Source organism: Rhinolophus sinicus, chromosome 18 (assembly GCF_057876585.1).
Source record: "Rhinolophus sinicus isolate RSI-liver-muscle chromosome 18, RSI-T2T, whole genome shotgun sequence".
In the NCBI taxonomy this organism is placed as follows: domain Eukaryota; kingdom Metazoa; phylum Chordata; class Mammalia; order Chiroptera; family Rhinolophidae; genus Rhinolophus; species Rhinolophus sinicus.
In genome coordinates, this window is record NC_142518.1 from 82,582,648 (window position 1) to 82,605,449 (window position 22,802).

The following is a 22,802-nucleotide window of genomic DNA, read 5'->3' on the forward strand; positions in this document are numbered from 1 at the left end:
TTAAGTAAAATATACAGTGCGTCAGAGAGGTGATAAGAAGTGAAACAGAGCAAGGGTAATGGACAGTGGTGGGGGCGGTGAGTGCAATTTTAAATAGAGTGGTCAGGGAATGCTTCACTGACTGGGTGACATTTGAAAAGACAAGTGAATGGAATGAGAGAGTGAGCCATGATTGTTACAGGAAGATCTTTCTAGGTAGAAGACAGGGCAAGTGCAAGAGCCTTAAAATGAGAGCACCCTCGGGATCGTTGAGGGGTAGCTAGAGGGCCAGTATGGCTGGAGTGGCGTGAGTACAGCAGAGCAGTAGATGAGGTGGGGAGGGGAACGCTGCAGATTAGGGCTAGACATTTGAAGTTTGTGGGTAAGGATTCTTTTAAATCCTTTAAAAAAGGATTTAGATCTGAATAGGAACTGCATATTGGGGCACAAAACCACCTAGCAAGAACTGCTGAGTGTCGTGGCTATACTGTACTTAAAACCAGGGGATAGCTCAGGGTAGGGATGGTGTTAATTTATGGAAAGTGAAGAAACAGTTCCATTGTGTATATATACCACAACTTCTTTATCCATACACAATGGAATACTATTCGGCAGTAAGAAAAGATGATATAGGAACATTTGTGACAACATGGATGGATCTTGAGAGAGTAATGCTGAGCAAAACAAGTCAGACAGAAAAAGCAGAGAACCATGTGATTTCACTGATATGTGGTATATAAACCAAAAACAACAAAAGAACAAGACAAACAAATGAGAAACAGAAACTCATAGACACAGACAATAGTTTAGTGGTTGCCAGAGGTTAAGGGGGGTGGGGTGTGGGGGGTGGGAGATGAGGGTAAGGGGGATCGAATATATGGTGATGGAAGGAGAACTGACTCTGGGTGATGAACACACAATGGGATTTATAGATGATGTAATACAGAATTGTACACCTGAAATCTATGTAATTTTACTAACAATTGTCACCCCAATAAATTTAATTAAAAAAAATTAAAAAAAAAAGAAACAGTTCCATTTAGTCTCTTAAACACATTAATGCAGTCAAAATGATTCATGGTGCAGAACAGTTTGAGGGCAGAATGATAATGATACGTGATCAGAATAACTAAATGAGAATACTCTGAAAAAAGTGACATTCAGGGCTTAAACATCACTGATGAGGTACAGCACAAACTGGCCTTGGTTTGATCTTTCAAAAGGCATGCTGCCACAGCATCCATCCACCCCTCAAGTGGGCTGGACAAAACTCAAGTTATTTTAAGACTATTGAAGAACATTTGCAGAGTGATTACATACAGAAGAGTACAGAAATCAGATTTCTATAACTACTTAATGTAAGGCGTGTCTTTTAAAAAAAATTCTGTCTTAGAAACCAGGATGCATAGTGGTTAAGAGCACAGTCTTTAAAGGCAGACAGAACTAGGCTCAAATGTCAGTGTTGTCACTTACTCCCTTGTGACTCTGGCTAAGTAACCAATTCAAGCCTCAGTTACTTCATCTGTAAACTAAGAATGATACCGCCCAAACTCAGTTGCTATGATTAAATGAAATAATTTATGTAAAGTTTATAGCACTGTAACTGCTCGATAAAACTACAGCTGCTTTTTCCTACTAAAAATGCATTGTATGCCAAGATTTCTCCTGTTCATTATGCATAGCTCTTGAAACAAAGGGACTCAAATTTACAGTCATCGAAATACAGACAGTACATAAGTCATTGGGATGTAACATACAGCATAGGGAATATAGTCAGTAATATTGTGATAGAGTGCTACAGTGTCAGATGGTTGCTGGACTTATCATAGTGATCAATTCTTTAGGTATATAAATGTTGAATAACTATTGTGTACACCTGAAACTAATATATTGTATGCTAACTATATTTTAATAAAAATCTTTTAAAATACAGATAGTAAAAGCGAAGAGAAAATAAAACATTTCTTCAGGATTCTAAAGACATTTCTAGCATTCAGAGTATACACTGAACTTAAAAAAGGCGAACCACCAAAATGACTTTTTAGATACACAGTAACCCTTACAGCAACATAAAGAACCACTCCTCTTGCTATCAGTAATCTTAAAGTGCTTCATTCAGAAGCCCTGTGAAGTGCAGAGTTGTGAAGTATATTCAATGAATTAGCTGAGACAATAAAAATAGGTTATATTGTGAACCCCCTCCTCAGTCCCACAAATGCAAGGTAAGGCCATTTTCCCCCCTTAACTAAAAGCTATTAAATGTCTAACAATCAGAATATGAAATCCTAGTACTCAGAAACTATAGAGAGATCCACTGTTTAATTCCTTCTGCCACCAAAAATCCCCCCCTATGTAAAATGGAGTGTTGTCATTTAATCCAATCATATAACAACTGAGCATCAAACTTTGTAAGGAATATGATGGAATTTTCAGAAAATGGATAGCTCCTCCTGTGCCCTGCAATATTGCTGAGGTGTATCTTGCTCAGAATGGCATGAACTTCAGTGAGTACAGTTCATTAATGCAGACAGACAGATGTATGCTAAAAGTACATTTATTAAGAAGCTCGTACATTTATTAAGAAGCTCTTACATTTGTTAGATCTCCATATTTTATTCACAATGTTTTCTTGGAATTTTCATGAACAGATAGGCCCCCACATATTTGAAGTGTCTGAACTTATGGTTCTAATGCCTTCATAACACACTTGGTTAATTTGCAGACCTATGAGATCATACGATTCCTATTGACAATTCAAGAGACTAGAATTTGAGGAACTTAGATTATACAAATCAATCCAAGCTCTTAAGGCTGAGCACATGGAATAAAAATGAAATTACCCATGGTGATATGGATTGTATGATCTTTATTACTTTTAATCCATTGATCTAAAAATCACACATATCAGATCAGATCAAACAGGAGTACCACAGTATGCTTTATTTTGCAGGTATTACTTAGTTCATTAAATTGATATATCCAAAACTTTAGTTAGCAGCAAGCATCAGTTCTTTCAAAGCTTAGGTAAAAAACAATTGTCTTTATTCATGAGCTCAAAGTCCTACTGTCTGATCCACTGTTGTACTAACATAAAAATGAATTCAGTGGGCAAAGCTAATTGAACACTCACTTCATAAATTTGGGGCTTCCTGTATTTTAGTGGAGTTGAAGCAGTGTTTGTTTTAACCCTCTGTTAGTATTTTGTATTTTAATCTTAATTCTCAAAGAAGATTAAGCACACATTTGCTAATTATCTAAGATAATGCCATGATACCTAATGAAGAATGTGATATTAGTCTCATACTTAAAAGGTAGAAGACTTTTAAATGAATCTGTAATTTTTAATGCATCTCAATTTCTAATTCATATACTTAGCAAGGTCACAACTGATATAAATAATCTAGCTTCTAGACAATCACCTCAAAAATATTTATTGAAATGAAGCCACTGTTCTTTATGGTGCCATCATTTTGACCAAATAATAAACAAGCAATTGTTTTCACAGGAGAACATTTAAAAAGAAAACATTTTTTATACACTTAGCAAATAGAGGAGAGCTTGAATCTGCAAGTCAGAACTAGAGTGTTCTAAGGGAGAAGTAATTGAGCAACCTGACTTTCTACTCATTTGGAATATGTGCTTTTGAGATGCATATATAGGTGAAATAGTTGATAAATTTTCTTTCTTTTTAACAAAATGTTCTAGTTCCAGTTATTGGCAAAGACTTCTGGCATCAGTTGATGGCAACAATACAGTGGTGAACATCTGCATTGTGCTGAGAGGTAGATGGGGACTTGATCCTTGCATTTAATAACAAACTAACTTAATCCTATGGAACATTTTTGAAGTGAAGGTAGATATTTGGAAACTTTTGTTTTTAGTTATATGGGGATAAAATTGCTTGATATAATAAACATCTGCTTTATGCTAATAACAGGTGTACAAAGCAGCCATTTGAGCCCTAGAGAAATACAACACTGTACTTCCAAATCAAAGGGCAATTCAACAGCCTAGCCAACCAATAAGATACTGGGATGAGTGGTCTCTAGTACCTTACTCCAAAAGCCAGAGCCACTAGACTATATATAGGTCTCTACCAGGATATGTCTATATTGAGATCAACACAAATAATCATAGTCCAGTTTTGGCTAGGCAGCCATCTGACAGATGACACTTCAGGGCCCACTAGAAGCTTTGAGAAGAAAGAAATCAATACTTAAAAATATCAGTTAGAACTTATTCATATAGGGAATGGGAGAGTGCAGGAGGTACACAAAGTATAGAAGTTTTGTTTTGTTTTTTAATGGAGGATGAATTAACTTTCTGTACAAGTTAAGGCTCTAAGGGGGAAAAAACACATTGTAAATCATAACCCTAAAAAACCATAACCTACCTACTCTATATCAATACCTTTTGAAAAAGCTGAAGATCTTACTTCATCCTGTCAAGTCTGAGATAATCAAAATATTCCAAACTCCAGAGGGAAAAAAATACATCTTTGTTAAGATATAGTAGCCACTCACAGTAATGAAGGAAACAGCCAGACTTTTGCTATTAAACACAGTATCATGAAGCCATTTCTTTCCTTCTTTTTTTAACTAACAGAAAAACACAGATTTAAATAATCCTGATCAGGAGGTTAGGAAAGTAAGTCTTATTATGAACCAAATTTTATGTTTGCCTCCATAACAGCTTTAATTTTGCAAATATCAAACAAAGTAGCAAAATACAAGTAATTGCAACATAAAATTATACTTCAAGTAGAAATACTTTCATAATTGGATCCAAAGGCTTAAAATTATTACTAAAAAACATATTCTAAGCCACAATTTTTTTCAATTACACTTTAACAAAGGAAGGAAAATAGAAAAACAAAAGAAACTGGTCCTAATACATTTTTTCTTAAGTAAGTGCTACTCATGCCCAAGTTAGCTAGCAATTCACTGAGGTTAGTCTGCATATCAAACAATCGATTGCGCAGCATTTCCTGGCTTTTAGCCAATGGAAACCTGATGGCAGATAACAAGAAGCACTCACTAAATTTAATTGACTACACAGACTGATATCCAGTACGACTTTTCCTTCTTCCAATCATATAAGAGATAAAGACAACAATTATAAGGAAGCCCAAGGCCACACCCACTGCAACAGGAATAAGAAAGCTGAGGTCAGAGTCACCAGAACATTCTTCAGCTGTTAGAAAAGAATAAACAGAAAGCAAGAAAATTAGTAAGGAATGCTATTAAGCAGAAACAAGCAACAAGAAACAAGCATTTTGAAAGTATACATAGGTTAGTTTTTTAGAGCATTACCCGGATTTTCTTATTTTCTCTATATCTACCGAAATATTTCTAAGCAACCGATCCTCTTACAGCTCTCATTATCACTTCATCTCAAATCACACCAAATTCCTCAGTGCAAAAAGCAGAAGTTAAGGGAAGAAAGGGAAAAGGTCCAAAACACAGAATTGTGCTTACCTAATATGGGTATTTTTTTATGTTTAAATGTCACTGGGGGAAAGAACTATCATCTACACTTAAGACCATTGCCTGCGTATTTCCACACTCCCTTTTTCCCTTGCCACAACTACTATTAAAATACAAATAAGAATTCTGTATGAGTAATAAAATTTAAGTTGATTGAAAAGAACTTAAGATCAAGAAAATGCAGTATAATTTTTTCACACAGGCAATAGGTTAACCATTGGGTTATACATAATTATTTTTAGCTGAGCAGTAGCCTGGAAGAATAATAGCAGAATCCAATATACATTGCAGTCCATTCCACTGGAGCACCAGGAAGGCAATGTTTGCAACATTGATTTTTAACTCTGGATTCAGACAGAACTGAGTTTGCATCTTGACTCCATCAGTTACTAGCTAACGGACCTTGGTCGTTATATAAACTGGGCTTCACTTTCCTCATCTGTAAAAGGGGGTAATAATATCTATATTATAATGTACTTGAGGATTAAATACAATTGTATTTCTAAAGCATCGGATACAAATCAGATGGTCAACAAGTGTTCATTCCCTTCTATTCTCCTCCCATGTTTGTGATCCTATCCAAGGAGGTTTAGGTTTTCAAGTAGCAAATAGAGATAAAAATAGGAATGTTTCAGTACATTATTATTGCAAAAGCCAATATTCAGTACTTTAAAAAATACTTAAACAAAATTGAGATCATGTGTTATTTATTGAAAGTAGTTAGTACAGAAGCTCATACTGCCACATTCTGATCTCATAATTTCAAGGTTAAATGAGTTTTATAATTGAGTGACTAGATTTCATTAGGACAATTTTTATCAAAATGCTAATAATGGTTTTGTTGCCCACTAGGTATGTAACCTTGGTGAAGTCACTTCCCTTTCTGTAAAGCTTTGGGTTAGAGTAAATAATCTTTAAGGTCCTTTCCAGTATAAGCCTAATGCAATTAACAAAATGTGATATTTGGTGTGATTTATAATTAAGTAATAATGTATTTTCCTCTAATTTTATCTTTTCTTCCTCTTGCACTTTTGTCATTCATAAAAAAAGAAAGCCAGCTGCTATGGTTCTAAGTATATGAATTTCGGTAATTACAGCAGCCTGTGTTGAAAGGCTTTACTGTATTTTACTGAAAGCCTTCAGAGACTGATAACTGGGTACCAAAATTCTGTAATCAGTGAGTTACAGAAATTCTGAACAATTAAGTTCTTAAGTTCTTTTCAAATTCTGAACAAGCCCATAATATATATATATATATATATATATATATATATATATATATATATATTTAATAAAATAATCATTTCAATGTAAAAGTCTTCTCAAGTCTACCGATTAAGCTTCCTTCTTATCTATCTATACATTCAATAACTGTGCTGCATGTATAACAAGGAGTATGCTTCAATACGGACTGATTATCTAGCACATTTTAATGCCAACAGCTACTCTCTACCCCCTCATCTATGATCTGGCCCACAAGGGCTGTCTTGAAGAAGCAAGAGCCCAGTTGCTATACTTCACTGCATCCCTTCTGAGATCGCTATTAGCTTACATTTCATGAGTACCGACCTGATGACAACACTAAATACATTTTAATGCTCTAGAGATCAAGATGAGGTAGAAAAACACAACACATTCTGCCCTAATTAGTTCATAGAATATTTCTATCTTTCAATGCTAATTAGGCATCCAAAGAAGAGAATAACACAAGAAAAAAAAGTGGTTAAATATGCTTGAATCATTTCAGTCTCTATTGCTGAAAAAGAAACAATTTTTTAAAAACAAATTCTGAAGCCAGTTTACGTTCTGTTGTGGCCTTTTGGGTCTGTTATGTACCTAGGGAAAACAATCACAAGCCTGAGATACTGGCTTTATCCTTAACTCAAAGAAATCAGCAAAAAAATAACCTAAAAAATGCTGATGGTCCTGAGGACATTCAACTGAAAACCAAGTTTGAGCATATCTGATGGGCATTTATGCCACATCAATATTTATTTAATGGAACTATATGCAAAGGCATTGTGATGAATTTAAATCAGGATAGTTCTTATACATTGAAACAGAATACCAGTAGTGAAATAATATTTATTAATTCCATTAAGAGACAGCTACATATTTTATTTGTATAATTGCCATATTAATAAGTTTAAGGCATCTTAGGTTAGGATCAATTTTGGCCAAGGCTTCTTAAGATAGAACTTAATACATTGCACACCAATGTTTTCTTTAACAAGTTTGTCTTCAGGACCAGTAAACGCAACATTTTTTTATTTTAAGTTGATCAAAGAGAACAGTTTTTATTAATAAAAATTTATCTCAAAATGCTGGGACTGATTTAAGAATAGTTTCAACACATCATGTTTAAGAAGCAAAGTGTTTCAAAACTAAGACAAGAAAATCCTGTTATGTGCATGTATTTTTATATAACCAATCAGACTGCAGGTTCTAAAATTGCTCATATCCAGCATGATGGCGCTTGAGACCAATAAAGTAAGACAGCAACACTACAATAAGTACTCCTGCCAAGGCTGCTCCCACCGCTATGGGCACAAGGAAGTTGTCATCATCTGCACTGCAGTCTTGAGCTAGATGTGGAGAAAGGACAATTGAGAACAGAAACAGCGACAAAATTTCAACTCTGTACATTTTAAGTTAAAATGGCAGGACTTCCCAATATACATATTTGTTTTTTACACCAAGGTAACAAGTCATTGACATTCATTACCAGCAAATGAGATATTCCACAAAAGTGATTTTCCAAATAATCAAACCATACACTTTTAAGTAAACCCCCCAAATGCAGTCATTTTGGATAAAAGATATATAAAATGATCACATAATTCCCAGATTTCTTAAGCAGAAGATAATGGATAAATATAATTAGCCTTTCCTTGATGATCAGGCTGTGAGCTTCCAGAGGCAAACTGTTATGTTACAGAAGCACAGTGCCTGGAACATTGCAAATGTGAAGTATTAATGAAATGAACCAAATGAGCTATACAGTGCAGACCTAAGTACACAATGCATAGCAAGCTGGGGTCACCTAGTAGTGGGGAAAGATAAAAACTGGCCTTGATGGCATAACTGTTTGTCTCAAGATGTTCAGTCTAGTGTGAGAATCAGACAAGAAAATTGGCAGTTGTAATTTCAAAATGGGCTATAATAGGGGCAGGCAACAGACAAAGAGGCATATTTCAGAGGTGCACTCAACTCAGTCATGTTATACAAGACATACTTTGAAAGAACTGACACTGGAGCTGGGTTTTTAAGGATGAGTAGGAATTAACCATACAGGTAATGGGGAAAAGGAATTCCAGATATAGGAAACAGCACAAAAATAAGGAGGGTAGGAAAATATGGCACAGGGGAAATGCAAGTAGGTTCAAATAGCTAGAACAATGGACCAAGAGGTACTCTTGGGTGGAAAAGCAGCAGGAGAAGGGTACTAGGACCAGCTCACAAAGGCATTGTATGCTGTAGGTAGTTTGGCCTTATACTGATGGCAAAAAACAAAAAAACAAAAAAACAGTGTAGCAAGATTTTAAGCAGGGTATTTGTTTCAGAAGTTATGCCAGATGTAAGACTGGTGGTATTGCTAGCGCCCACATGTCCAATAATACCGTTTCCCTAAAAATAAGACCTACCTGAACAATCAGCTCTAATGCGTCTTTTGGAGCAAAAATTAATATAAGACCCGGTCTTATTTTACTACAAGACCTGGTATAATGTAATATAATACCGGGTCTTATATTAATTTTTGCTCCAAAAGACACATTAGAGCTGATTTCCAGCTAGGTCTTATTTTCGGGGAAACACAGTATGGTTCTGAAATGGGTTAACAAAGTGCAGATGCATAAGGCAAGACTAGAGATCCACTTAGAAGGCAGAATTGACCAAATGGATGTTGGGGGTGTGGTAGAAGATAACTGAATGGTTTCCAATTCCATGCTTGAATGATTATGTAGATGCCAGTGCCATTCATCATGATAGGAATATAAGAGGAAGAATATATGCATTTCAGTTTTATTTGTAGTCGTTTTTGTATGAGGGATTTTTTGGGGTTTTTTTGGCATGTGTGGGGAGGGTGGAGAGGGATATGTGGAAGAGGGGGACATTCAGAGATCTGCTGAGTTTAAGATACCTGTGTCCCAACCAACTGGTTGAGGAACCTAAGTAGTAAAAACCATAGACAAAGATATTTCTCAGTGAGGGCAAGTAATAAAAAGAGGACCAGACACAAAACCCTTGGGAACATCAATATTTGAGGGAGAAGGAAAAAGTAGAAAAGGCAGGTAGAAAATGGTGCTACAGAAGCCAAGGAAAAACAGTTTCAAGTAGCATGGGAGAATAGTGTAAAATATTAGAAAAGTCTGAGAAATGCCCATTGGATCTAGCAATATGGAGGGTGGGGGTTATGAGTCAAATTGCTGTAGGTTTAGGAGTGAATGGGAAGTGACCAGTAGGAGCTCAAGAACTTGGGATGGGGAACATACTCTTCATTTTCAAGAAGTTTAGAAGGCCATAGGGAGGTAATTACAAGTGGGACATAGGGTCAAGAAAGGCTATCTTCAGGGTGGAAGAGACTTAAATGTATTTAGAGGATGAGGGAAAGAGCCATTAGCATCTGACAGGTTGAAGATGCTGAATGGTACAAGGTCTCCTAGGAGGTAGGATTCCAAGAGCACTAACTAGGAAAACAAAACCTACTGAGACTGGAGAGGAGGAAAGGATGAATGGTGCAGATGGAGATCCGTTTGCAGAGTGAAGAAGGCTAGGATGCTGAATCACCACTTCTCACTATTTTCTATTTCCTTGCCTCTTATTGCCCTAGTTTTCCTCCTGGCTTGCAACCTACCAAGGATGGATAAATCAGATAATTAAGCTTATTAGAATTGTGCCAAAAATAAGAATTTTTTCTGATTGTGCTTGCATTTAAGAAATGTGCCATTCTAGCCTCTGGAGCAACAACTCAGAACAAGATGTAGTCCTGAAGTTTATGGACTTTATGACATCGATGGCTCAGTGATCTTTTTTATTTGCTTCTCGGTTCTGTTAAAAATCCAGGTATCTGAGGTTGCCAGATGTGACTTGTGAATATATGATGTTAAGAATACCCAGTTAGGGAGGCGGCCGGATGGCTCAGTTGGTTAGAGCGTGAGCTCTGAACAACAGGGTTGCCGGTTCAATTCCCACATGGGCCCTGAGCTGCACCCTCCACAACTAGATTGAGGACAACAAGCTGCCGCTGAGCTTCCCGAGGGGCAGCCGGATGACTCAGTTGGTTAGAGCGTGAGCTCTCAACAAGGTTGATGGTTTAATTCCTGCATGGGATGGTGGGCTGCACCCCCTGCAACTAAAGATTGAAAACGGCGACTGGACTTCGAGCTGAGCTGCATCCTCCACAACTAGTTTGAAGGACAACTGCCTGGAGAAACACACTGTTCCCCAATAAAATTTATATATATACTGGAAAGAAATATATATGTATGTATATATAGAGTACCCAGTTAGCTCCTCACCTTCAATTTCCCAAAGTATACCACCCAGCAGATAAACTATTAGGGGCCATGTACCATAAAGTATTATACCTTGGATTTAATATAACTTGATTTTTTTAAAAAATCATTAGATTAATTTCTTATTCTGGTAATGGATTCTTTCCCAAATTGGGTATTTGACCTAGTACTGAAATGACTTTCATAAATACCGCCAATAAGGCTTTCATGTAAGACAAATATCCCCAGAGTAGAGCAAAAAGGCAATTCCACTAATACAAGGATCTTTCTAGATGTTGTCACTTACTTAAAATGCTCTCAATTAGCATGTGAAGTATTAATTTATAATAACTACTGATTTTATGAATTCTGCCTTTAAGAATTCTGTAGGTAATGGAAAGAAATTTTGGTAAAGCAGTAATATTAATAGGATCACATCCTGAAGAAAAAAACCTCATTCTGTAAGAAGTCATTTTGATCTGATCTATTTGCCTAACGTACACTTGAAAAGTTATTCACTAAAGAGTTTAATAGTCACAGAAGCAGTGAAGATTTTTAAAGATAAAAAAGTCATAGACATTGAAATTTCAACGAAAAGTTTTATGTAGATTAAAAATACTGCTATCTTCAATTCTGTTAGTTCAGAAATCTTTCAAATACAATTTTCAGCATGAATTTGAAAGCTGAGATATACATTTATTACAAAACATAAAACAAAAATTACCCTTAAAAACCAATTGTGTCAAATTTCTCTTTGGAAAAATCAGCATTAAGAATCACATTCTTGGAAGGAGAACTGACTCTGGGTGATGAACACACAATGGGATTTATAGATGATGTAATACAGAATTGTACACCTGAAATCTATGTAATTTTACTAACAATTGTCACCCCAATAAATTTAATTAAAAAAAAGAATCACATTCTTTTGTGACACCTTATTTGTTATATGCCTTTGAGATCTATAATCAAACTGAAGTATACATGAATCTTGAAGATACTTGAAGCTACTCAGTATCACCCAAACATGTCTATACTATTTTCAAAAACAAGATATGGCAATTATTGATGAAGAAAGTTAGCTACCAAGGTAAAAGATAAGGAGATGGGTGGAAGAGAGATGAGCCCAATTTAACATTATCTACTTAAAGAGAGATGAAATGCTATAATCTTAAAATATCAGAATCTTGTGAGAATTCCTCCTAAAGAATACAAGGAAACTTCAGATGGTGCTTTTTTACACTGTATGTAAAGTATGTACTTGATACCTAACAAGGAACTTCTTATCAGATCCTTCTAAAATTACTCAAATCTTCACTGAAATGGAAACTACCACTCAAAAAAAAAAAATAGAGCAACAGGATTTTAAAGCCCTCAGCCCCTAGATGAAGAAGCTGAGACTCCAGAAGTTAAGGAGCTTGGCCCAAGTCACATGGAAGTTAGTAGCAGAGATGGGAGTTGTAATGATTAATGGCAGTCACATGGCTTAACTGGGTAATCCAGAGGAAATTTACCAGCCAGATTGCTAAAGTTTTTGTGCGTGATATACTAAAGTTCAAGTATTTTAGGGTATCTAAGAGAGAGAGATTACACACAATCCTATTTTGGTTCGGATCAATAGCTTGGATTATTTGGCTGCAATGTACAGCTGCTATGTATAGATATTAAATATCAGCCTCAATTAAGGAGTTGAACAAGGTTCACAATGAAATAATCTGAAGCTTTTATAAATATTTTTGATCACTGGTTCCCCAATTGGCTACCATATTCAGCTGGGGAGCTTACACACACACACACACACACACACACACACACACACACACACTCACAAAAACACACACACGCATGCCTCATCCCTGACCTGCTAAATTAAATCCTCTAGGGATGGAGGCTGGAATCTGAATTTTTATAACAAGCTTCCCAAGTGATTCTTATTCTGTAGCCATCCCAGCATGAAAGCACTCTTCCAGATAGTAGTAATACAACAGAACAGTTTGGAAATAATTTAGTTCTACTTCTAAGCACTTGAAAAATTTTTCCTTTTGGAAGCAATTGCCATTATTGTGGTGTACAAAATCTTGACTTTAACCAATGGGAAAAAAATGTGAGCAAATTTCCTTAAGAAATAAAAGAATCTTTATTGTTTGTTTTAAAAGCAATATGTTGAGCAAATGGACAAGCAAATATCTAAAGAATACCATACATCAACTAGTGGTTTAAACATTTGAGGAAAAAAACATGAGAAGTATTTACATGGACCAGTTTCTTAATACAAATGATAAAACATGAGAACACCCAGAACCATATAGAGTATTAGACCATCAAGGTGTAAACCCAGTACAGCAAATGAAACTACGAAAGGTAAAAAAACATGTGCCTTTAGGAAATGATAATGTCAATAACCATATATAAAACTGGCCCATGTAAAATACAGAAATATTCAATGAAGTCAAATTTTCTAGAAAACAGTGCTGATTAGAGGTATTTTAATATGAATCAGGTATATAATCTAATTGTAGAAACATTAATAGCGATAAACCAGTGCCACCCACTTGTGCTTCCAATTTTTTTTTAAAAGCTGCTTTGTTTTGACTCATGAGAAATATCTAAGGCCTACATTCTTATAAGCATTATCCATTCTTCTAAGGTTAACAGTCTTGCATTAAGACATTATTTAAATAAAAATAATTTTTAAAAATCAGATTTATATTTAGTCTTTCAAAAGTGCCTTAAAATGGTAATACAGCTCAATGTAGCTTTAAGAGAGGGGCTGGTGAAGAATCTAATTCTGAGCCAGTAAGACTTTCAGGCTACTCTAAACAGAGAGCAAATTTAAGTGGGAGAAAATATTTAGCACTCCACTGTAACTCGAACGAGTTACAGACATACACATGCTAAGATGCAATTGCTCGTGTGTGTGTGTGTGTGTGTGTGTGTGTGTAGCTAGATTACCAAATTAATTCAATATCATATTTTCAAACCCAGATATCTCATTTTCTACAGATATCTTATAATCTCCCACCCAAAAAATCTCAGGAACCTTCGATATATGGCTGCATATTAACAAATTTTTAATATTTGCTCAGCCATTCCAATAAAAAAAATCCTAGAAACAGCAAGAATACTCGATGTGTTAACTATCAAGTTGAAATGTTTTGCTTTCTCATATAAACATTAGGTGGTGCAAGGTAAATGGACAATTGGTACATCTCCCCAGATGACAAAACTGAACACAAAATACATGAATTAATAATGATTCTACCATAATGAACAATAATAATCTAGGTTTTGATTTGCATAAAACCATTTAAATGGGAAAGCCAAATTAGTAAATGTTATAGCAATCAATGTAAGCTGGAACAAAGACCAACTTTTTAATGGACTAAGAAGACCAAGACTTTTGTGTTAGGTACGAGTTACTTTATAAGTGTAAATGCACTTCCTTATCTAGGTTCTAGGACATACTGACATTTCTTCTTCAAGGAAAAGACAAGAAAGGAATAAAACACAGTACCACCACCAAGGATATTGGAAGGCTAAAGAGAAGTCTACATTAACTTTAGCACTGCATGTAAAGGCCAATTTATAAGTACAAAGGACTAATGTCCAAAATTGGCACTGCCTAGCAATTATCTCTAAAGCACCTAGAAAATGGACTGAAATGCCCAGTTGGAATAGTCTTATAACTTGCAATTTAAAAGACTGAAATATCCAGTTCTTTAAAAAAGGATTAAACAATAACCTTAACACTTCTTCTAAAATTTAAAAAGCTTTTGAATCTTTTGTTATTATAGTCACATTACATAAAAATGTATTCAAACAGCATTCATTGCTAAGAACATAAAAATACTAAACTCTGTCCAAATCTACTGGCATATCTCTCATAGGTCAAATACGCAGCAATGTCAAAGCAGCTAAATTAACCTGCAAACAAAATCACAGAAAAAAATGCAAAAGGAGCAAGTACAAATCCACTGTATAATGTGTTGTCTCAATTTAACTACATGCAGGAAAAAAAATCTCTTTTTAAAACTGTTTTTCCTAAACTGTATATTTGTAGTCAGAATAGCTAAAGAAAACAATGAAACACTATTTCAAGACAGTAAAATACAACCTATAATCCAGGTGATTTTGCACATGCCTTTCGCTATAGAAATAATAGTTTTAAATCCTTTGGTTGGGGAAATCAAAATCATGTGACTAATTTGTAATTTATAGTTTTTGGAGTGTTTGTATTTATTTAAGCATAAAATCCCCCATATTACTAGTTCTATGATCAGAACTACAACTAAATATACCTTAAATTGAACAGTATTGCATGTTGGAACTTGTACTTGCTTTATTATTTTGTAACAGAGATCACATATGGATTAGTATTACAGAGTCTGATATCCAGCATAACTTTTTCTTCTGCCAATTAGGTAAGCAATCACTATAACGATAATCAAGCCTGAAAGACCAGCACCAACTATAATTGGTATTAGAATGGTGTCATCATCCAGCGAACACTCCTGGGCTGTAGGTGAGAAAAATTGTGTAACAAATAATGAGTATAATCAAAAAAGAATGTCCAACAGTAAAAGATGTTGATTCAAAAGTCAGAAATGCTCTTACAAGTTCAACTTTAAGTAATTAAGACATGTATATTTAATGATAAAACTACAGAAAATTATGGATTGTTCTAGAATTAAAAACCTAAAACATATTTGTCCTTCCATTTGTGTGTGTATATATAGATATTCATATCTATATATATATATATAGATATGAATACATATATAATTATATCTATAAGTAAACACATACGTGTGTGTGTTTCTTTGTTTATATTTCAAGTCCTTTCCAAAATAGTAATATTACTTTATCAAAAATGAAGACAGCTAATATAGTCCATTTCACATAGCCAAATTAGCATCTTAGTGGTAGAGTGAATGTCTTTTGGGACCAGATCAGGAAGGTTTAATCATGAGATTAGAATGACCAGGCTTGCTCTGGAATCCTTTAGAACAGAGATGGGCAAGTTATACATAGCCTGTGGGCCAAATCTGGCCCAAGAGCTAAAAGTGGCTTTTAAACATTTTTAAATGGTTGGAAAAAAACAAAAGAATATTTTGTGAGACATGAGGATCATAAGAAATTCAAATTTCACTGTTCACAAATAAAGTTTTATTGGAACACAGTCATTCATTTGTTTATTGACTATGGCTGTTTTCCTGCTACAATAGCAGAATTGAATAGTTGTGACAGAGACCACGTGGCCTCCAAACCTAACTTACTGTCTGGGCCTTTACAGAAAAATTATGCAGATCCCTAACTTAGAGTACATGATTTTAGTGGCTACAAAAGTCAAGAAACTAGGACTTCTTACTAATTTGTGTGTGTTTATTACACTTATCAATCTGGTCAGGACAGACAGCCCACAGGCTATTTTTTCTATGTCTAGGGAGTAGTCTGATCCAGTAAAATCCAATCAACACTCTTTTACCTTACTGCAAGTCTATTTCCCCCTCCTGAAGTATTACCAATGTGTTGTATTTATAGATACCCACAGTCAAGAACCTAGCTCCACAAATAGATTATGCATTCATTATCAATATTAAATATTGTATGTTCCTTTGGGTGACATTTTTAATTCTATGAACATAAAAAAACACAGTTTCAAATTAGACAAAGGACAGAGCTAATCTCTATTACAGCTGACTAAACAGGGTTGAAATGATTTTAAATTTTAAACACAAATCTGAACCTAAATTTAGAGTAACAATGTAGGGGAGCTAGATAAACACTCAAAAATAAAACTATAAAAGGATCAAAAAAATTGACGTAAAAAGAAAAACAGACAAAAGGGAAAATGAGTTTTTGAAAAAAATTTTGAAGTGTGATTAACCTCTCTAGTCACAAGAATGGTAGGTTGAAGAGCCTACCATTTTGGCCTAACCAAGTCAGGCTAGGTATTCAGCACTACTGCAAAAATACTTCAATGGCTCACTGCATTCACCCTTCCTTCCTCCCTCCCTCCCTCCCTCCCTCCCTCCCTCCCTCCCTCCCTCCCTCCCTCCTTCCTTCCTAGGGCGCAGCTCAGTGGCCCATGTGGGGATCGAACCAGCAACCTTGTTGCTACCAGCACCGCGTTCTAACCAAGTGAGCTAACTGGCCACCCTAGCACATTCACTTTTAAACACAGCTTCCACATTTCCTTCTAAACCATGGAATTACTTGTTAAAAATGCTGTAGATGACTGGGATAGCTGTGCTCAGCAGAACTGCAATCCACAAACCCCAATTCTAAATAATCAGCTTAAAAGGACAAGTCAATTAAGAAATTTTATGCACTTTTTTCTTCATGTAAATTTTAATCTTGTAATCTCAAATGCATCTTTCATATTTGTATAAACACACTGTAATGAGCACTTCACAAAGTTTGCATTAAAAATCTGATAAACACTACCATCAAGCCCGAGTAGATATGCAAAAAACCTCATTCACATGCTTTTAAAATTCTCAAGACCATTCTGGCTGGCCAAAATATAGTTCACGGTATTTGAAGTTTTGCTACTACAATCTTTTATCTCAACAAAATAAGAAGAAAATGCTTTTATTCGAGTATGAAAATGTTTCCAGTGAACAGATGGCCTCAAGAAAGCAGATGCAAGATACCCAAAGCTGCTGCTCCTAAATGCCACCCTTCCCACAAACTAAAACCTAGGGAGAGTGTTCCTACGTTAAGTAAAGCTCACTTAAAGCTTCTATTGGGCGGGGAAAAAGCTGCTATCCATTTTTAAGTTAGCTTTAAGAACTTTGTTGCAAATAGTTTTCAGATCACAAAAAAATCTAGCTTGAGCAAAATAATGAGCCAAATATAGAGTGATATAACTTGGTCAAGGCTATAAGAACTCTACAACAGAGTCGAGTGGTGAATTCACATTTCTGTTTCAATGCTTAAATTTCCAAGACCCAAAGTTAAGGTCAACGTAAGAACATAAATTATTAATAAAACTTGCTTGATTCTTACCTGTAGAATACTTTCCTTCTACCACATTGAAAGGCTGAACCCTAAGATCAAAGGTATTTATCTGAAATGCTCCAGACACTGAAACCGTCTGCTCTTTATTGCACATATAAGAACTTCCCAGGGGGGCATCCCAGTAGGTAAGATTGTTATTTGCAATGCTGAAAACTTTAAAGAAAAAAATACGTTAGTAATTTCTTATCCTATCAACATAAAAAGTAGGGCAGTCTTTGGATTTTTCAGTGAAGTATGGGAGCTTGGGGTACAGGGTCTACCTACAAAAAACAATTCTTCTGATCACTGGGGTTCCCTACCTTTTTTTAAAAAAAAAAAATTAAGTATAGTTTGATACAATATTATGTTAGTTATATTAGTTTCAGGTAAACAATATACTGATTCGACATTTATATACCTTACAATGTGATCACCTTACTAATTCTAGTAAACATCTGTCACTGTTCCCTATCTTTCTATAGATGTTTCTATAATCTAAAATTCAGTCACACTCTTAACTATTAACCACCATGCTTTGAAAATACGAGACACTGTAAAAGATAGAATGTTCTAGTTCTAAGTTACTGATTTTTAAGTTGTGGTCAAAGTCAATTTTCACATGAAATCTTCTGTCCCATTAAATAAGGCACTATTTGGTAACAAGACAATTATGGTTTCTATTCCTTCCGTGTAACAACCCACACTCTTTTCCCCAAGGCCAATGCTTTGCTTACCAGAGCCATTAACCAAATACATGCTGACATTCACTTCCTTCAAATAGAATCGGTTTTCATTTTCCTGTTTGAAAAAGAGCTTCCAGTTAATCAACACATATCAATTGTCTGCAGGTACAGTTACTATCTACAGAAAGAAAGCAATCTAATACTATCACCCAAAAAATAAAACTCTAGATTAGACCTGGGCCAGCAGAATAAACTGCAACTAAGTAAAGAGAACTCAAAATGTGACAGGAACCCTTTTCCTTTGCATTTGGTTTCCAATTTTTGGACCAGAGGTATAGTCATGTGGTTCTCAGATACTCAACAATTCATTGCCTCCATTTTATCCCTCCTATCACTTGCTGAGCCCTCATCACCTCTCACCTGGATCACAATAGCTCCCTGCTTTTCAGCCTCTCCAGCTCAATCTTTCCTTCACTGTTATTATCTTTCTGAAGCACTCATCTCATCTGCCAGTCATTCCAGTTATTTCAGTGCTTAGTATGTACAAGGTAACATATCAAAGTGCTCCAGGAAGCCAGCAAAATGAACCAGACTTGGATCCTGCCCCCACCATGTTTGCAATCTGCCAGAGAAGATAAGCTAAATACAACAGCACCCCCCTTATCTGCGGTTTCGCTTTCTGCAGTTTCAGTTATCCACTGCCAACCAGAGTTCAAAAATATTAAATGGAAAATTCCACGTATTTTGAGAGACCACATTCACATAACTATTATTATGGTATATTGTTATAATTGTTCTATTTTTTCATTATTATTGTTAATATCTTACCATGCCTAATTTATAAATTAAACTTTATCGTAGGTATGTATGTATGTATAGGAAAAAACATAGTATATATAGGGTTATGAAAATGAAAATTACTTCCAACTAGGGAATGAGCAAAAGTAATGGAAGTTTAGGGATGGGCCATTTGAATTGGGTAGGATTCAATTAGGAAACAAGCAGAAAAGGGTATTTGAGAAGGCAACAGCATGAATAAAGGTAGAAAATAAGCATAATCACAAGCACACTAGCATCTGAGAACTTACTAAGTGCCAAGCACTGTTCTTAAAACATTACACATGAAGCATCATTAAATAATTACAACACCCCTTTCTGAGATGGGGTAATCGAAGTACAGAGATTATTAAGTAACTTCCCAGAGGCTATATGGTTAGTAGTCAGTGAACTGGGATTTGAACTCAGGAAGTCTGGTTGCAGAGCCTGTGTGCTGGTTACCACTGTGTTTCCCCAAAAATAAGACCGGTCTTATACTAATTTTTGGTCCAAAAGACACATTAGGGCTTATGTTCAGGGGATGTCATCCTGTAAAATCATGCTAGGGCTTATTTTCCGGTTAGGTCTTATTTTCGGGGAAACATGGTACTGTGCTCTCCTACCTCACTGGATGTGCACAGGAAACAGGGTGAGGGAACCACGAGACTCATGCAGGGGGAAGGAAGGAAACAAAGATGGATATGCAGATTACATTGCATGGTCTGTGGGAGGGAGGCTAGAACTACTTTGCTAGGGAACTTAGATGTTATGATGGCAAAATAAAACCACTGAAGGTTTCTGAGGAACAGCTATGCTTCAAGCAGATTAAGCTCATCACAAGTACACTAGCAGAACACTGAGGGAATGGAGGAAGTGGAGGGACTAGTTACAAGGCTGAATAGTCCAGGTAAGAGGTAATGCAGGCTGGAATCAGGGTAAAGGCAGTGGGGAATGAAAACAAGGTGATAGACTCAGAGGAATTTCAGGAGGAAGTATAAAGGAGGACTTGATCACCTCATCACATCTCTCCTCCACTTAGGATATGTCTCGGCTCAGCGTTCAAGGCTTTCCACAATTTGTCCCAACTACTTTTCCATACTTATCTTTCACTAAACATGCTTCATTCTCCTGGTTGGTGTTGATTGTGTTCCTTTATTCAGGGGTAACCCACACTTTTGCACTTATTCCCCCTATGTACAAATCTGACCCATCCTTGAAGTTCTAGCTTAATATCATCTCTTCCATTAAACCTTCTCCACTCGCCGCCAGCCAGAATTAACCTCTCCCTCCTCTATACTCCCACAGCACCTTGTATTTTCCTCTGGTCTAGCACTCATCCTACTTTGTATACGCCTTCCTCAGTACTCTATGGCCCACAGAACCAAGTTCAAAAGCCTTAGCATGACATTCAAGGCCTTCCACAAAAATGGTAATAATTTGTGTATTTCTATCTTTACCACTAAAGTGTGGCCACCTTAAGAATATAGGCCTTCTTTGTATCCCACCATAGCATTCTATAAATAACACACTCAAATTCAATAAATTCTATTTAGAAACATCTATCATGACAGGGTTGAAGGTGAGATGGGCCCCAGTGAACCCTGGTGACATTGCAGGTGTTTCCTGAGTTTTCAAAGTGCCTGTAGCATGGTTAAAATGTCACTATTATGGATTACATTTTAAAATAGTCTGCTGGGTAAATTAAATATCACAATTACTAAATGTTAAATATTTCTCCATGAGAGTCAGAAGACATCATGGTCCTTTAAGGATCTTACCATAGCTAGAAAGATCTCTGGGAAGGCCTGCTCTCATCACATTGGAAAGGACAAGCTTAACTAGACATTTTTAATAGTAATTCACTGGTGACACATGTACTATAACAGAGGGATGATTTGAATGTTAGAAAAGGGAAGATTTTTGTAAACCTTTCTAAAACATAATTGTTTACTATAATCCTCAATTACTTGGCATATATTCCATAAGGAAAAAATGCTATAGACTCAAAAAACCAAGTTCGTATATGAAACAAGTAACACAGACCTAACTTTTTCTATATCAGATGTTGAGACTCTTTCCCCATCCCTACATACAATAATTTGATTTAAAAGCAGAACTGTTTTTTTATCCACTTATACAGTAACTCTTAGTTTGAGAACTGTTGGTGGTTCAACAGTTTCCCTCACCGATAGCTATCCCCTCTTTTCTATTCCCATTTGCTATAGCATGTCTACACACGCACATCCCTCAAAAAACTGTGGAGAGGGGCCGGCCCGGTGGCTCAGGCAGTTGGAGCTCCATGCTCCTGACTCCGAAGGCTGCGGGTTCGATTCCCAAATGGGCCAGTGGGCTCTCAACCACAAGGTTGCCGGTTCAATTCCTCAAGTCCCACAAGGGATGGTGGGCTCCGCCCCCTGCAACTAAGATTGAACATGGCACCTTGAGTTGAACTGCCGCTGAGCTCCCAGATGGCTCAGTTGGTTGGAGCGCAGGCTCTCAACTACAAGGTTGCCAGTTCGATTCCTCGAGTCCTACAAGGGATGGTGGACAGTGCCCCCTGCAACTAAGATTGAACATGGCACCTTGAGCTGAGCTGCCGCTGAGCTCCCGGATGGCTCAGTTGGTTAGAGCGCGGCCTCTGAACCACAAGGTTGCCGGTTTGACTCCCGCAAGGGATGGTGGGCTGCGCCCCCTGCAACTAGCAATGGCAACTGAACCTGGAGCTGACCTGCGCCCTCCACAACTAAGACTGAAAGGACAACAACTTGACTTGGAAAAAAGTCCTGGAAGTATACACTGTTCGCCAATAAAGTCCTGTTTCCCTTCTCCAATAAAATCTTTAAAAAAAACCACAAAACTGTGGAGCTAATAACTGCTTCTGAGAAGGTGAAAAGAAAGGTCCCCAATGACTAATTTATGCTAGCACGAATTAGAGAATGTATACTTAACATGGAACTTTCTGCTTAAGGTTCAGCCCTTGATACAAGCATGAACAACAAAAACCTGAATGCTGCCATTATAAACTGGCGTGATTTAATGAATTAATGCATGTAAAGTACTTACACAGAGCCTTGTACATACCAAGTACTCAAAAAATGTTAGTATTATTACTGATACTATTACAAATAGTATAGCCCCCCAAAAACCTAAATTATTATAGTAGACAAACATGAGTTTCCTAACCAATAATAGAGAAAAATATTATGGAAATTACTTTATATCTTTTATATATATACTTTATATATATGGATAGGTTAGACAGTTTTTTTGATGTGGGTTAATTCTTGCTCCTACCTTAAGGTCTATATAATAGCAGAATAGACGCTTTTGGTAATGATTAA

The 22,802-nt window shown here is 36.1% G+C and overlaps 1 protein-coding gene across 3 annotated transcripts in view; it reads right to left on the minus strand.

Moving 5' to 3' along the window:
• Positions 1 to 2,517: 2,517 nt before the first annotated feature.
• The window catches only part of LAMP2 (lysosome associated membrane protein 2), a 40,869-nt gene continuing 20,584 nt past the window's right edge, over positions 2,518 to 22,802 (minus strand). The window contains exons 7-9 of one of the 3 annotated variants that reach the window (XM_019717660.3): positions 18,697 to 18,760; positions 17,972 to 18,136; positions 2,518 to 5,172 (exon numbers count right to left, since the gene is read on the minus strand). In XM_019717660.3, coding sequence (XP_019573219.3) covers positions 5,030 to 5,172; positions 17,972 to 18,136; positions 18,697 to 18,760 — 372 coding nt within the window. In that variant the 3' untranslated portion in view covers positions 2,518 to 5,029. Of the gene's footprint in view, positions 5,173 to 7,530; positions 8,051 to 13,073; positions 15,477 to 17,971; positions 18,137 to 18,696; positions 18,761 to 22,802 lie in introns of those variants that run through there. The other 2 variants (XM_019717661.3, XM_019717662.3) reach the window with 2 other exon arrangements.